Source organism: Apostichopus japonicus, chromosome 4 (genome assembly GCF_037975245.1).
Source record: "Apostichopus japonicus isolate 1M-3 chromosome 4, ASM3797524v1, whole genome shotgun sequence".
Classification (NCBI taxonomy): Eukaryota; Metazoa; Echinodermata; class Holothuroidea; order Aspidochirotida; family Stichopodidae; genus Apostichopus; species Apostichopus japonicus.
Window position 1 is genome coordinate 24,345,840 of NC_092564.1, and position 14,743 is coordinate 24,360,582.

Here is a 14,743-nt window from a genome sequence, read left to right on the forward strand (position 1 = left end):
CCTGAAGGCAGGAACTTGAAATAATCAGTTGCTGGGTGGTAATCATCTTTCAATATATTTTCAACACGTTTTAACGTTCGCTCCTGGTAGAGTGAGTGAAGGGACGGTAGGCATGTGCCAATGAGGCGCTCCGCGTTTTTTATGACAGATTCTAGTTTCCTAAGATAATGCTTACTTGCGCGACCAAACCAGACTAAAATGTTTAAAGTTAAAATACTTTCAATAATAGCACGATAAAAGTTAATTAAAATATTCTGACTGACACCATACGGTTTTAGAGCTCGCAAAAAGAATAATCTCTGTCGTCCCTTTTTCAGTATCTCATCAGTATTTGTGTTCCATGATAAGTTGTCCATAATAAACGTGCCTAGCAACTTAAATGTGTTTACTTGTTCCACAACAGATCCATTTATAATGATGGGGTCCTTTGTATTTTTGTTTCGTCTTAAGTCCACAATTAATTCCTTAGTTTTGTTCACATTCAGAATCAGGTTGTTATCGGTGCACCATTTCGCCAAGAGATCCACTTCGTCACGGTAGCCACTCTCATCTTCGTTGATAATCAAACCAGTCACTTTAGTGTCGTCTGCAAATTTGATGATTCGTGAGTTCTGATCGGCGGCTCTGAAATCGTACGTTAACAGAGAGTACAATAGCGGTGATAAAACACAACCCTGAGGAGTACCAGTGTTTAAAACAATAGATGCTGAATGAATGTTGCCTACTCTAACAGTTTGTCTGCGACATAAAAGGAAATCTAAAATCCAATCACAAATAGACACAGGAAAGTTGAGGTGTTCTAATAATTTAAAATGTAACCGCGAAGGAATAATAGTATTAAAGGCAGAACTGTAATCAATAAAAAGTACTCGGGCGTAGGAACATTTCTTTTCCAAATGGGCAAAAGTTTCATGTAACCATACGGAAATAGCATCTTCAACTGATCTGTTTGCGCGATATGCAAATTGGGATGGATCAAAATCAGCAGGTAAAAGAGTCTTAAGAGAAGCTAAAATAAAGCCTTCGAACGTTTTCATTGGTACAGATGTTAGTGCAACTGGTCGATAGTCATTTAAACATGATATGTTTCCCTTCTTTGGAACTGGAACTATTATTGCGTCTTTGAATGACCTAGGAAGCTCACATGAGCTAAGTGACCAATTAAAGATGTCTGTATAAACTTCAGCGAGTTGCTCGGCACATATCTTCAGCAGCTTGGGGGTGATACCATCAGGCCCAGCAGCTTTACGTTCATTTAGCCGCTTAAATTTATATTTTACCGAATTTACGTCGATATTAAATGGTGCAGTAGCATGTCCGTTGTTCACTGGGATCGGCTGGTTACTATTTCCTCTGTCGAAACGGCAATGCTGCATCATCAGTGTTTACTGACCTCTTTACCCCTTTATATTGAGTAATTGCCTCGATGTTGGCCCATACCTCTCTCGAGTTAGCGGTCTGAAACTTTTGCTCAGTGCGATCCATCTGGGCTCTCTTAGCGTTCTTAATGGCTTTCCGGAGTTCAGACTTAGCTCGGTGGTAAGGATCCGGATCGGTGGTTTTGGTCCGATACGCTTCATCCTTGGCCTTAAAATAATCTCCGTAGGCTTTCCAATGCTAAATTTGTGTCTGCACGGGGATGTATGTAAACTGCTGTCAAAGTCACTGATGAAAAATCCAGTGGAAGATAGAACGGCCTACACTTAATCATAATATGTTCCAAGTCCGGGGTGGTTGCTTGGGAAATTACTCTTACATCGGTACACCACTTCTTGTTGATAAGGAAACATACTCCACCGCCCTGAGACTTCCCCGTAATCTGACGATCATGATGATGCCGATAGATCGTAAACCCCAGTGGTTATAGTATAAAAATCAGGATGATCTGAAGTCAGCCATGTTTCAGTTAGGCAAAACACATTACAATCGCTATAGTCACGTAAATTTGCAATTCTAGAAAATAACTCACCAGTTTTGTTGTAAAGACTCTGAACATTAGCCAGAATAACACTGGGCACTGGGGCATTACATTGTCTACGACGTAGTTTAACTAGTTTACCTCCTCTCCTACCCCGCTTACGCTTAGGCTTAGACTCATTCCATTTGGCTTCGTTGAACCAATAATTGATAATTAATTGCTTGCACAAATAAAATTTTAAGACATGTGCCGGAGGTGTGAATTGACAGTTTTTGTGTTCAGTTTGAATTTTTCTGTTGGTCATTGATACACTGAAATCTAATAATATAAAATACAGTACTTTGCAGCAGGGAGGAGGCCCTGTCATGTATATATGTACATGCCAGTGATTCCTATTGCACAAGGTGTCTAAGTTTTATCGCAGTTCACCATTGACAGCTTTTCCTATTTAATATTCATGGCGAATGTAGTATCTTCAAAGTAACTGGAACTTGTAGAGAAACATGCCAAAATGTCAAATCTTTTAGTTCTAGAATCAATTTAGACTTTGAACACTTTGTCATGTTTCAAGTTGTTTGGTTTTCGTGCACAGACTCTGTCTTTTGTGAATTTTGTTCAAGAATCATGACACAGAGTAATAGTAAATTAGAGGGGCCTTACCACTCGGAAGTAGAGATACTGTTGGCTTTTTTCAACAGTGCAGGTTTCCAATTTACATTTTTTAGATGATCCAACATACTCTACCTGACTTAGACTACAGTACCAATTCCACAAAATTGTACAGATAAAATTCCTATACTTAAACCCTTCTAGTCCATATTAATATATCATGGAATAATTTCTATGTCTCAGAATGATCTCAATATTGTAATAGAGTAAAACCAGACATACTTTTGGTTATCATAAGAAGATCCTTATTAATTCCCAACAGCATTTGCAATAATTCTGTTCTTGTGATTTCAACATTTTCTTACACATATATTTAATTCTCACCTACAATCTGTGTTTCTAAAAAATACCTAGACCTAGACAAAATCTAGACCTTAAACATTTCTACTGCCTTAGTTTTGATAAACCTAGACAGGTTTAGTCCATGTGTTAGGCACTGTATGGGATTTGGTTGAGATGTAAATAGATAAATAGTTACTTTGTAGCATGTACCCACAAGACTTTTGTGTGAGCAGTGAATCAAAATGTTGACGTATGATAGGGAAAAACTCTTCCCGGGATTGTGGTCATCGACGATACAGGTAGTGTGTTTTAATAGATCACAGACTGGTATTTATTGGTAGTTCAATAGTTGGCCAATTAAGAATCTGTGCCATTGTACATAGGGGATTTTCAACATAACAGAAAAGATAGCCCGTTATTCTGCTGTGTGGTTAGTCGTTTGGGAAGTCCAATTCAACGCTATTGTTGGAACACGTTTCATTAACAAGCTAGGATTGGCTCTGCACGACCTAGAACAGAGGGAAGCATACTCACTCATAATTCCAGACTGTACTATAATTTGTATGGCAGGATCATGTCAAAACTATGGCATCTCTCTTATGGTAGTAATTCTTTTTTAGCTCTTTAGGTTATGTCTTAGTTGTTCATCAGAACCTTTCATAAATTCAATAACAGTCGGGTTTGTTTCTCCTTTAATGAGCAGTGTCATCACCTCTGCGGTTACAGTCAGTCACTGCACCCTAACCCTAGCCCAAGGTACAGACAGTCAGTCACAGTCAGTCAGTCAGTCTCGATCACTGCAGATTTTGTCAGTCTGGTTTATACTTTGAGTAAGACTTAAAGATTGGTGATCGCTGATGAACTTCTAAGCTCTGATACCGTTCCATACAGTGACAACACCATCTTTGTTAACAGAACTGTTCAGATGTAATACTTAACAGTTATTTATAAACTTTGGATTCTTTCCTTTTCAAATTTTGCATTTGTGAAGTTTAAGCTCATATTTTCTTGTTCGGTAGGTAAAACAAGGTGAGAGTATTGGCAACATCTCCATAGATGCGGAAATCAACTCTGTGGTCCTTATTTTAAATCATTCAATAGAGGTAAGTTCACTGTAGATCTTCTTTGACTGTAAACTTTCATTCAGTCAGGGGGGCCTTGGCAACACTGCTATTATCCAAAGCTTGAATTTGCTCTACATGTTGCCAACCAGTCAGAGCCTGTGCAAGCTGTAGTACCTTTACACACATAACAAACATGTGAATGTCCTCAGCATTAGCTGTTTCATCATCAGATAATACAGATGATCAACAGATGATATAGGCTCTTTGATTGGTGAAGTGAAGCAAGTTCAATATATAAATTAGGTAACTTATCCAATGACCAACCTCAATCAGGATTAATTTAATATTGTGCAGTCTTTGCCTCGGCTATAGTTACAAGAATATACATTGTGTGTTAGGTGTTTACCATATTTACAGAGTCCTGTACTTTTGTTGCAAACATTTTGTCTATGTCCATTAGATATTGCTTCAGACACAATAGTGCCTTACATTATGCTGATTTTATTTTACCTGTAACATTCATATCCTGTCGGTTTTATACAGATTAAAATTGATTATTGCTTAAAGTGCATTAGGGCAGTGGCCTATTAAGCATTAATAAACAATCTGTTCCAGCATTGTTCCAAAATTTCTCGAGCTAATGAAAATTCAAACGATAGCATCGGTGTCCCATGTATAGAAAGCAGATACAAGCACGAGCAAATGTCTTAACTGCAACACACCGTACTGAAAAACAATGTAGTTTTACGCAGTGAACCATTTTTGCTCTTGAGAACTCAAGGGTATTTGTTAATTGTGTCCTTCGAACGGCTCTCCATGCTACGGAAATGTTATTTGAGAGAGAGGGGTAGAGACCTAAAATCTGTGACAAAATGGTGCTAGGCAAAGTGATCACATAAAACATGTAAACCAGCAAAATGTCTAAGTTTTGACAAAAAGTATGCAATAGAACCAAACAAGATTAAGATTGTTGGGATCGATTGCGTATTAGCTTTTAGAAATGTGCCATATAAGTAAAAGTGACCCCATTTCTACCCTGTAGGTCAAAGTACTCTAAGTTTTACATGTTTTCAATAAAAATCCTACTTGTCTTGATAAGTGGTACGTAAGAACCCTTTACTGCATGTGAAACCACCACTAAATTAACAATTTATCAGCAAAAGGACATGCTTTAAGGTTCATTTTGGTTCAAGAAGTAGTACTTCTTGATGTCAATCGAGAGTATATTATTTTTATTTGGATTGTTTCCTATCTTTGTGCTCAAACAGGAGAACGTATCAGCTCCTCTCAGCGAGTCTTTCCGAGAAGTCTACTCCGCCTTCAGTCTTCTTAAAGATGTGCAATCAACATTGACAGTGGTCATACAGTGTCATCAAGAACTGACAGACTTAGACTACCGTCACTTGAGAGATCATGCTAAGAAACTCAGACGCAGCAGCGATCACGAAGAATCGGGAAAATTGACACATTTTGTCCTCTGGGAAGAAAACGAGGCGGTAATTTTTGTACTTTGTACATTATACTAGGACACGTTTGTACATTGTACTAGGACACAGGGCTAATACATAGCATGATTAGATGCCTAAACTCTGGGAGGAAAGTGATCCGATGCTTCCATTTTATACGGCAGAAGTGGACTTTGTCATTCTAGGTTATTGTATATGGTATAGGTTACACATAATCACGTTAGGTGCTAAGCTGGCAAATAAGGTTGCCTTTTGGACTGATTATCTTCTAGTGGCTTAATGGAAATGATTATTTTTCAGGATTCTTACAAATGCTCATCATTTGGCAGTGTATGAAGAGTGCATTGTACTGTTATTTACCTCTCTGTTTGCTGTTTTACAGCTTTCTCATCTGAGGCATAATGCATAATTAGGCTGATAATGATGGCTTGTTCCAAAATGCATTGTAAAACACGTCTTTTTCTCACTAGATTTACTTCAGCCCCAAATCCAAACGTTGCAACACCATCATAGCCTGTTACATGTTTAAGAGTGTCACGTGTTTATTGGTATCCTAAGAAAGCACTGCATATTTCTACATAATATCATGTATTTATTCTCTATTTATTAACAGGAATCAGCAACTAATTGTATCTCCAAAGTCAGCAGACTTGCAGCAAAGTTAGTATTTGACAAGAATTCCAGTATGAATGGACAAGTATTTATCTTACCATGAGCCCTTCCAGACGATTGTGTAATACGCTACGTAGAAGATTGGATCTTTCAGGCGACATGGTGTTTCTAAGTAGTACTATTTAAGTAATAAACACAGCCTATTTCTTGCCAGTGTTAAGGAGGCTGCAGGCATATTATTATTAAGTATGTGTATTTCTACTACTGTTTGCGCAAGAGAGCGGACGGGACTTTGGTAGAGAACGGACAGGACTTGCATAGAGAACGGACTGGACTTGGGTAGAAAACGGACGGGTTTCCGCGTGGAGTATGGATTCGAATTGTTGAGTATGGATTCGAATTGTTGAGTATGGATTCGAATTGTTGAGTATGGATTCGAATTGTTGAGTATGGATTCGAATTGTTGAGTATGGATTCGAATTGTTGAGTATGGATTCGAATTGTTGAGTATGGATTCGAATTGTTGAGTATGGATTCGAATTGTTGAGTATGGATTCGAATTGTTGAGTATGGATTCGAATTGTTGAGTATGGATTCGAATTGTTGAGTATGGATTCGAATTGTTGAGTATGGATTCGAATTGTTGAGTATGGATTCGAATTGTTGAGTATGGATTCGAATTGTTGAGTATGGATTCGAATTGTTGAGTATGGATTCGAATTGTTGAGTATGGATACAGACGCATAAATTATAACACTACTGGTTTTTATAAATAACATCGTTTATTTGCTGCCATTACAAGTTTACACTACAAATAACATTTTTTAATTAACTATTAACTTTATACATCATACATAGGCATCACCCCCCCTCCCCCAACACACACCTTGGAGTAGTGTTCAAAAATATTCAAATGGTAGAATGTTTTGGTTCCTATCAGTTCCAGAAAACCTCTGTGCTGTTTCTTCTTCTTCGTCTTCTTCTGTTACTTGCTCTAGATCAACAGAGTTCACCCTCCTCAAATTAGGTCTTGGAAGCCTAAAGGTTCGTCTACTAGTTCCATAGTTAATCTGCAAGAAAAGATGAAAAGTGAGAGTGTTTTTAAGATGTTATGCTTACTAATAAAATGTTGTACGTGATCAATTAATACATGTCTGATACCAATTAACTGTTGCTTTCCTGGTCCTTTTTAGTCCATGTTAACGTAACAGAAAGAGATGACCAGTTTCGCCCCCCCCCCCCCCTAAGAAAGTGTGAATACTTACAGACGATTCGGAGCTGCTTTCAGATGCTTCCATACCAGTTGCAATGTATGGCCTTACAAATGAAGAAGTTGATGATGCAGCTGACATTGTGTCCAAGTCAAGTGATGGCATGTACTCTGACAAAGAGGCTGGTACCTGAGCTCTCATACGTTCCTGCATTAAACAAAATCATGGAAAAACCATTAAAATCCTTTCAAATAATCATCCTGCAGAGGTATATAGTTACATTTCTGTCAGCAAGAGGCAAGTCAGGGGTACTTAAACACCTGGTGGACCAAAGTGTCAATACCCTTTTTCACTGTTTTCCCAAGCTGGTGAGACGTTCTCGGCCGAGCTTCTACATTAAGAAATAGTCATAAACGGACTGCATGTATTCAATAAGTTGCCTGAAAAGAAACCACCCAAGGATAGAACTGTTATATTACTACGCCCTTTCAACTCTGAAAGAACAATTTCATACCCAATGTTTAATGTAGTGCCTGAGGTGTACCTGTTCCAACAGAAATCAGCACCCGGTGAGTCTATTGATAATCAAGAGATGAGTAAAACCTGCAATTTTGGAACTATGAATGAGGAACGATTCAAGACCAACTTAAAGAGAAGACAAATTTGCCATGTGAATTACTTTTAGTGAAAAAAACCCAACCAATAGCCAAGGTTATTGAATCCTAAAATGCGATACATGAAGCAAAGGTCATTTGTTCAACAAACGCATCAAGTACACCAAACCCTGTCTAAGGTTTCCTACAATCGCAAGTCTGCAGTAGTTTAAACTTACATTAATGTAGGGTGAATTTCTGATAACTTCCATCAAATAGCGCATCCTTGTATCTTCGTCGATGTCTTCTATTCTCCGGGCAATCTCCCAGGAGTTCCCTCTACTCTGCGTGCTGCTGATGGTTCTTATTGTCTCATCGCTAATAACTGAATCACTGGTTTCACTCATGGCATCCTCACTAGTGAAGCTATCACCGGACAGGCCACTGAAGGGCAGAGTAGGCATCCTATCAAATAGATAGTTGTTCTTGAGCTCCTTAATCTGTTGCTGCCTCTGGCTGTATGAGATGAGGATGACCAAGCAACACAGAAGGATGAGGAATATCAGCAGGATGCCTCCAAGTATACCAAGAATAATCGCAACAATTGGCGTGGTTCGACTCGGCATCTCTGAAAATTCCAAATAAAAGAGACCGGCGTTAATCATTTGCAAAGAAGTTATTAACAATATAACAGAAAGTGAATTCATGAAACAAAAGAAACTAGAAAATGAAAACGTTTAGAGGTCCGACACCTTAACATATAGTGTGGTAAGCCGTACATGTTAATACTTATGAACATGTGCACACCAAACTGAAGAGGGATTATCTATTGACTAATGTGGCAACATTTAAAGGTACCAGGAATCAGTTATCATGTTGACAATATCTATTTAGTGACATAGTAGTATAACAGATACATGCATGGATATTAACGAGGTCAAATTTTATGATCTCATAAGCATATATCTATATAATTACACTGTATTATCTAAGTACATGCATAAAGCTAATTAGACATACTATTTTTAATAAGTTTACTGATTAATAGTCATGATATGCACACAACAACAAGGTTGATTGTACACATGTAGTGTGACAAAATCTAAAATGCCAAGGCTAAAACCCGTGGAACAATTGGTACTTGTGTTTTAAAGACATTTCTGGCAATTTGATGAATATTAATGACATAAAGTTGAAGACGTCATGGAAATGTGTCCATATCACCATACCAGTTTGAACAAATTTTACGTTAAGCCCTGCCCACTCATTAACATTCATGAGATGAGAACTAAGAACAATAGGGCACAGCTACTCATCATGGGACATCTATATTTCAAGTATCACATTGAAACTCCTTTTTGAATGAACTATTTTAGATTAGCTCTCATACCCTTTACTGATGCTAATTTGAACCAGTCAGCTATGCCTATTTCTCACAGGACACGTAACTAACATGGCAACCCCAAAACTAACTGGGTTTGGTATTTACCAATGAGAATATGTACTGCTTTGCTATACAACCCAACCACCCCCTGCAGCTGCCCCTCAGTAAGGTCACTGCCCTCTTCCAAATGTACCATTCAGAAGCCTGACGAGTGTGATTTTATACGAACATATACTAAATGGTATATTTACCTGTTGTTGGTTGTGTTTCACATGTGTCTCCAAGGTATCCGTCCAGACATCTGTTATAACAGAAAGCAAAACTTCTTTAGTGACTGATTAGGGTTTAGAAGATATATATCACTTTGATCTTATCTAATTAGAATTTAACTTAGCTAAATAACAGGCAAAACAAGTTTCTATTTAAAGACTACCCATTTTGTAAACCATTTGTTCATCTGTACGAGGCGCTAGATAAAGAGGTCCTACTCATAAGTGATATAACTACAAGAAACTTTAAAGCAGGGTTTCCCTTACTTTATCCCCTACAAACCCCCTGTGGATGTAAGAGTTGTCCACGAACCCCCATATTTTCGAGACACGATCTGAGTCATTATTATACTATAATACGCATAACAGTGCTTTGTACATGATCAAGTATCACATGCACGGTACGGTACTTCTATGGCAACATATGCGTATGGAACGCGAAAAGAGTTTGTTGATAGGTAAGACTTTTGTACATTACTAAATTATATGACATATCAGATGTTAGCTCAACAAAAGTACGCTAGTTTTGACTTTCAGAAACGTCTCACGAACCCCCTGGGATGGACTCACGCACCCCCTGAGGGTTCATGCACCCCTGCTTTAAAGCATTGATATTCTTGTAGAGGAGGTTTTAAGAGAGGTACCAACTTAACAGGAAGAAATGTTGGATTCCAATATTCTATTCGTGTATCGATGTCACCTGGGCCAAAACATTATTTGTCCAAGTTTTTACAAAACTTCATATCGAAAATAAGGCTGGCCTTAAAATACAGTAAATAAAAAAACCCCAAATTGATTGGAAACATTGATTTCACTTACACACAATAAAGATTGTAGACCTCATCCAGTTGACATGAACCTCCATTAGTACAGTAATCAGATGGGCAGGTGATGGGTAGAACTGTGTGTATTGAAATAGAGTAAAGAAAATAAATTTAATTACTGAAGAAATTCCTGTACAATATTTTGCAGTTTTATATGTAGCAGTGCAACAATATACCCCCACCCCCCCCTTACCCTACATTGTTTTGTGCAACTTTATTTTGAATGGTACTGACAAAAGCATGCTTAGATAACCATGACTTTTTCAAAGACCATTTTGTTCCCAAAGAGCTGCATAAAATGCTTTTATTATGGAGGATGGAGTACCAGTTTTACACCAAAGTTAATAACTTTAATTCATATTAAAAGTGAAATTGGCATTATGCCTCACTTATCCATTGGGAATGGTGGCTATAATAAGAGGTTTATCAACGGTCTATATATGCAGTACATTGAACAACAATATGTTAAGCAAGAAGCATCTGTCTTTCGTTGGTTCGATTCCTTGGAGCGCTAGTCTAAGGACATTTGATTCGAAGCCTCCAATAACTTCTGATACTAACATTTGGCCTTTTTTGTTTCGATGGACACTTTAAACTAATAACAAAAATGGTTTCACATCCAGCCTAGCTAAATGAGGTCCTAGTTGTGTTTCCGTAGTGTTGTCTGTTACGTAATATTTGGTATTACTTTGTTTGACCATGCTTCAAACTGTTCAGATTCAGCTGCTTATTCTTGCAGTCCACGTTTGAACTTGGCTTGTTGAACCCTTGTGATTTTGTGTTATGTAATTAGTCCTTTTCAATGTCCATTTGGAATATATACATATATTGGGCACACATGAAAAAAAGGACTACTGGCGTTGGTTGGGTCTACTAGTATACAGTATTTTATATGCCAGATATTCAGCCATCTGAAATTACTTGTATCTTGCGAAAGGGTTAGAAAGTAATGCTGTTCGTAATATAATGCTGTTTTGAATAGGGACCAGTTGAAGTGGTTTTTATGATGTTCTTGATGTTAAAGGGCTAAAAAAGGTATGTTGGTGCTTATACATTATAAGTTAAATGCTTTCTTTGTGTTTGTTTGTTGGTTGACGTTTGTGCAATAGTGAAATTTGACTAGTTTTATATGTGCCAAAATCAAACTGTAAAATGATAAAATTTGTACTAAGTACTGTAAGTTTTCTATTTTTGTATTTCGATAGTTTTACGGAGCCATGGAGTCTACATGCGTCTGCGAATAGTATAAATTGCGGTGAACCCGACCTCTGTACAAATCGTCCTTATTTTCGTCTAGCCACGACCGTTACACTATGGTTAGTAATCTCAAGGCTGAAAGTTTGCTTTTTTGGTCATCATTTTGACAAGGGGTGTGAACAAGTGGTGTGTATGGCTTGTTGCCATACCATACTTGATCTGCTTCGTTTGCTTTGAAGTATACATTAGGCAGCTAGCTGGGATCAATATTAAGCTTGCTAATTGAGATACTATTCTTGTTTTCAATTTATATTCAACCACCAGTGAGTTTATTGTGTATTATCCATAGGTTAATGCACGGCCAGCTGACCACGGGCCAATCAGATTTGAGAATTTGTTACGCATATGAATGACAATGTCTTACCTTGAAAGACGATTGAAGTGGTGTTAATGGTAATACTCTCTCCTTCACGCTCAGAGTAAAGTCTGCCATCTTCATCTGACGAATCGGCTAATGTCTGAACCAGGACATCCTCTGTGATGTTAGTTGTTGGATTTAGGCCGATTGAAAAGTAGGCAACTTCACCGCCATCAACGGACCGGAATCCCAGAACTTCACATGCCATATAGCTTGGAGCAATGTGCGCAGCCGTCAGTAAATTGTATGAGACCTGACAAAAAATAAATTAAACGCCCCTTAGAAATGTAGATTGCACTTAATAAAGTTTAGGCAAGAGGAGGCAACTACCTTTGACATTGTCCCTTATTGAGGCTTCTGGTAAACTGGTTGAATTGCAATAATGGTTATCACTATTTTTTGTTCAAGAGAGCTTCATATTCCATGGGCATGGGATATCAGGGGAGGGGCCTCTTTCAACCTGTAATTTGTTCAGTTATTTCCACTTGCTATTTTTTGCAGACTGGTGAAAATTAGACATGCTATCCCCTTTCCAGGATGCTGAGCCATGCGGCAAAAATGTCCACTAGCTATAGGATGCATCCAAAAACCAGCCGTTTGTACTGAATGCCAGGTTTTTTCCAGTTGGTTAGCTGAGTGATCAGTCCCATCTTTTCGCACCTTAGTTGAGCTGCCTATTCCTCTATTATGCAACTCTTCACACAGCTAGTAGCCAATTCACTATCAGATCAAGTCAGACATGGCAAGGTGTGAACAAATCAACTCTTTTCAACTAACCTGTCTGTTTGCAGGAGAGAAATGCAACCTATGGTTAATGGACTAATTCTCGTCATGGCAGCACTTCAACTGCCTTTCCGCTCATCAAACAAGATTCGCTCGTATATCGGCCAAGTTGATAGAATCTTGTTGAGAAGGGAGGCAATTAAGATATTTAATTAACAGAGGTTCCTGAAGCTGGGAACATATTTGTGTACAAGATTACACAGTTGGGGGGGGGGGAGGGGGAGGGTGGCATGAAAGAAATGCAAACTTACCACAGAACAAACAGTAGTAGCATATGAATCATATGAGTCTTCATTTATGTCAATATTGACTGTCTGAACTGATATTTGAGTAGCATTGACCTCTGTAATCAACAGTTGACCTCTGAACTTTAAGGCAGCTGTGTAGAAAAACAAAATGACAACAATCTTCAATTATAACAAAGGCAAATTCAGTTCATGTTAGGTAGAGATGAATTGCACTCTAGGTTATACAATATAGTAATCTATATTGTATAACCTATATACAAGGTTATATGATTGCATCATAACCCAGTCTATAAAAAAATAATTCTACAAGTAAATGAAAACCAGAAAACTGACTGGGATGATATAATTGTCATATCTGATAGGATATTAAAATCTGGCACAAACAGTTCCAATATCTCTCACAAGGTTTAATTTGCTGCACACAAGTCAGTGCTGAATTGTCAACAGATAAATTATGAAAAGATATACCCTGACAGACATTATCAATAGATGTGTTGGCAGCTGGTAAGTAATGTTTCTAGCAAGTTTGAAATTTGAAAAAGCAGAGTATTGTTTTGAAGTACCTCGGTTGTTGTCAATCACAGACTGTCTGTTGATTATTGATATACTATGTTTTCTTTCCTCCAGGAGAGATGGCAGAGAGGGTAATAGGAATACCATTTCTGTTTTTTTACAATATCCCAACTGTAAGCCTACATCTCAACCTACTGTACACATATACACTTTGGATTACTACAACACTGAAAGAAATACTAACCACTGCAGATCCCCTCAATAAGCATGTAGCCATCACTGCATTCACAACGGTAGGACCCAGCTGTATTCACACAGATGGCTTCTCCCAAGTAATCGCAGGGGTTCTGCAGACATTCATTGATATCTAACAAAAGAGAACAGAAACAAACTTCATATATGACACGATGATGTAAATACTGCATGAATGAAATTACAACCTTTCTCATGGTGAAGGGGAAAGGGTAGAGGCAAGGTAAGGGGTCTTTCCTAGTGGGGAGTGAAGGGGTCTTTTCTAGTGGGGAGGAAAGGGTGTTTCCTAGTGGGGAGTGAAGGGGTCTTTCTAACTGACATATTTGAATTCTCTTATTAAATTAGAATTACGTGTCTATACATAATACATGTTCTGGTACATTATGTATAAAAACTACAAACTATGAAAGAGATTACCAGTGTACCTGAGTTGTGGTTGGGGTGATATTATGGGAATGTTGCTATCAGGGGTGACAAAACTGGAGGACTGAATCAGGGCAGGGGGAGGGGGCACAAAGTTGAGGAGCAGTGGGGCATTCAACTATTCTTTTAAGGGGGAAGAACTACGACATCACTTCAAAACTTTCAGGCAAAATGAATCATCTGAGACCTTATATCACAAATTCCAGTATTTGGATATTGTTCAACAACTAGATATGATGGTTTTGTTTTTCACCACAAGTTTATATTAAGTAATGGAAAAAGAATGGTACTAAAAAATCACTTAAGACAAAGAGGGTGGATATGTTTAATTAAAACGTCTACCCCTACCTTCACAAGAGCCATTCAATTGCTGGTATCCACTCTTACAGTCCTGACAAGCAAAGCTGTTGTTGCTCGTGAAAACGCACTTAGTGAAGCCACGCTCAAAGCAGTGATGAGTTCCTTCGGCACAAGGGTCAATTACTGCAAAAAAAAGACAAAAAAAAAAAAGACTTAGGATTATCGACACAAACTTATCACATCAATGTTTTATCGGTCAATATAGAATCAGCAGTACTTGCACCTGTAGTTCCGTAATCTATCTTAGTTAGAATTTT

The 14,743-nt window shown here is 38.0% G+C and overlaps 2 protein-coding genes across 2 annotated transcripts in view; one reads left to right on the top strand and one right to left on the bottom strand.

Moving 5' to 3' along the window:
* LOC139966893 (D-ribitol-5-phosphate cytidylyltransferase-like) overlaps positions 1-6,889 on the top strand; it is a 38,349-nt gene extending 31,460 nt beyond the window's left edge. The window contains exons 8-10 of the mRNA XM_071970352.1: positions 3,889-3,972; positions 5,202-5,429; positions 6,013-6,889. Coding sequence (XP_071826453.1) covers positions 3,889-3,972; positions 5,202-5,429; positions 6,013-6,114 — 414 coding nt within the window. The 3' untranslated portion in view covers positions 6,115-6,889. The remainder of the gene's footprint in view (positions 1-3,888; positions 3,973-5,201; positions 5,430-6,012) is intronic.
* Positions 6,890-6,908: 19 nt separating this feature from the next.
* LOC139966891 (uncharacterized) overlaps positions 6,909-14,743 on the bottom strand; it is a 40,128-nt gene continuing 32,293 nt past the window's right edge. The window contains exons 40-48 of the mRNA XM_071970351.1: positions 14,475-14,609; positions 13,696-13,818; positions 12,942-13,069; positions 11,914-12,160; positions 10,288-10,369; positions 9,451-9,500; positions 8,055-8,443; positions 7,277-7,429; positions 6,909-7,081 (exon numbers count right to left, since the gene is read on the bottom strand). Of these exons, the coding sequence (XP_071826452.1) occupies positions 6,911-7,081; positions 7,277-7,429; positions 8,055-8,443; positions 9,451-9,500; positions 10,288-10,369; positions 11,914-12,160; positions 12,942-13,069; positions 13,696-13,818; positions 14,475-14,609 (1,478 nt within the window). The 3' untranslated portion in view covers positions 6,909-6,910. The remainder of the gene's footprint in view (positions 7,082-7,276; positions 7,430-8,054; positions 8,444-9,450; positions 9,501-10,287; positions 10,370-11,913; positions 12,161-12,941; positions 13,070-13,695; positions 13,819-14,474; positions 14,610-14,743) is intronic.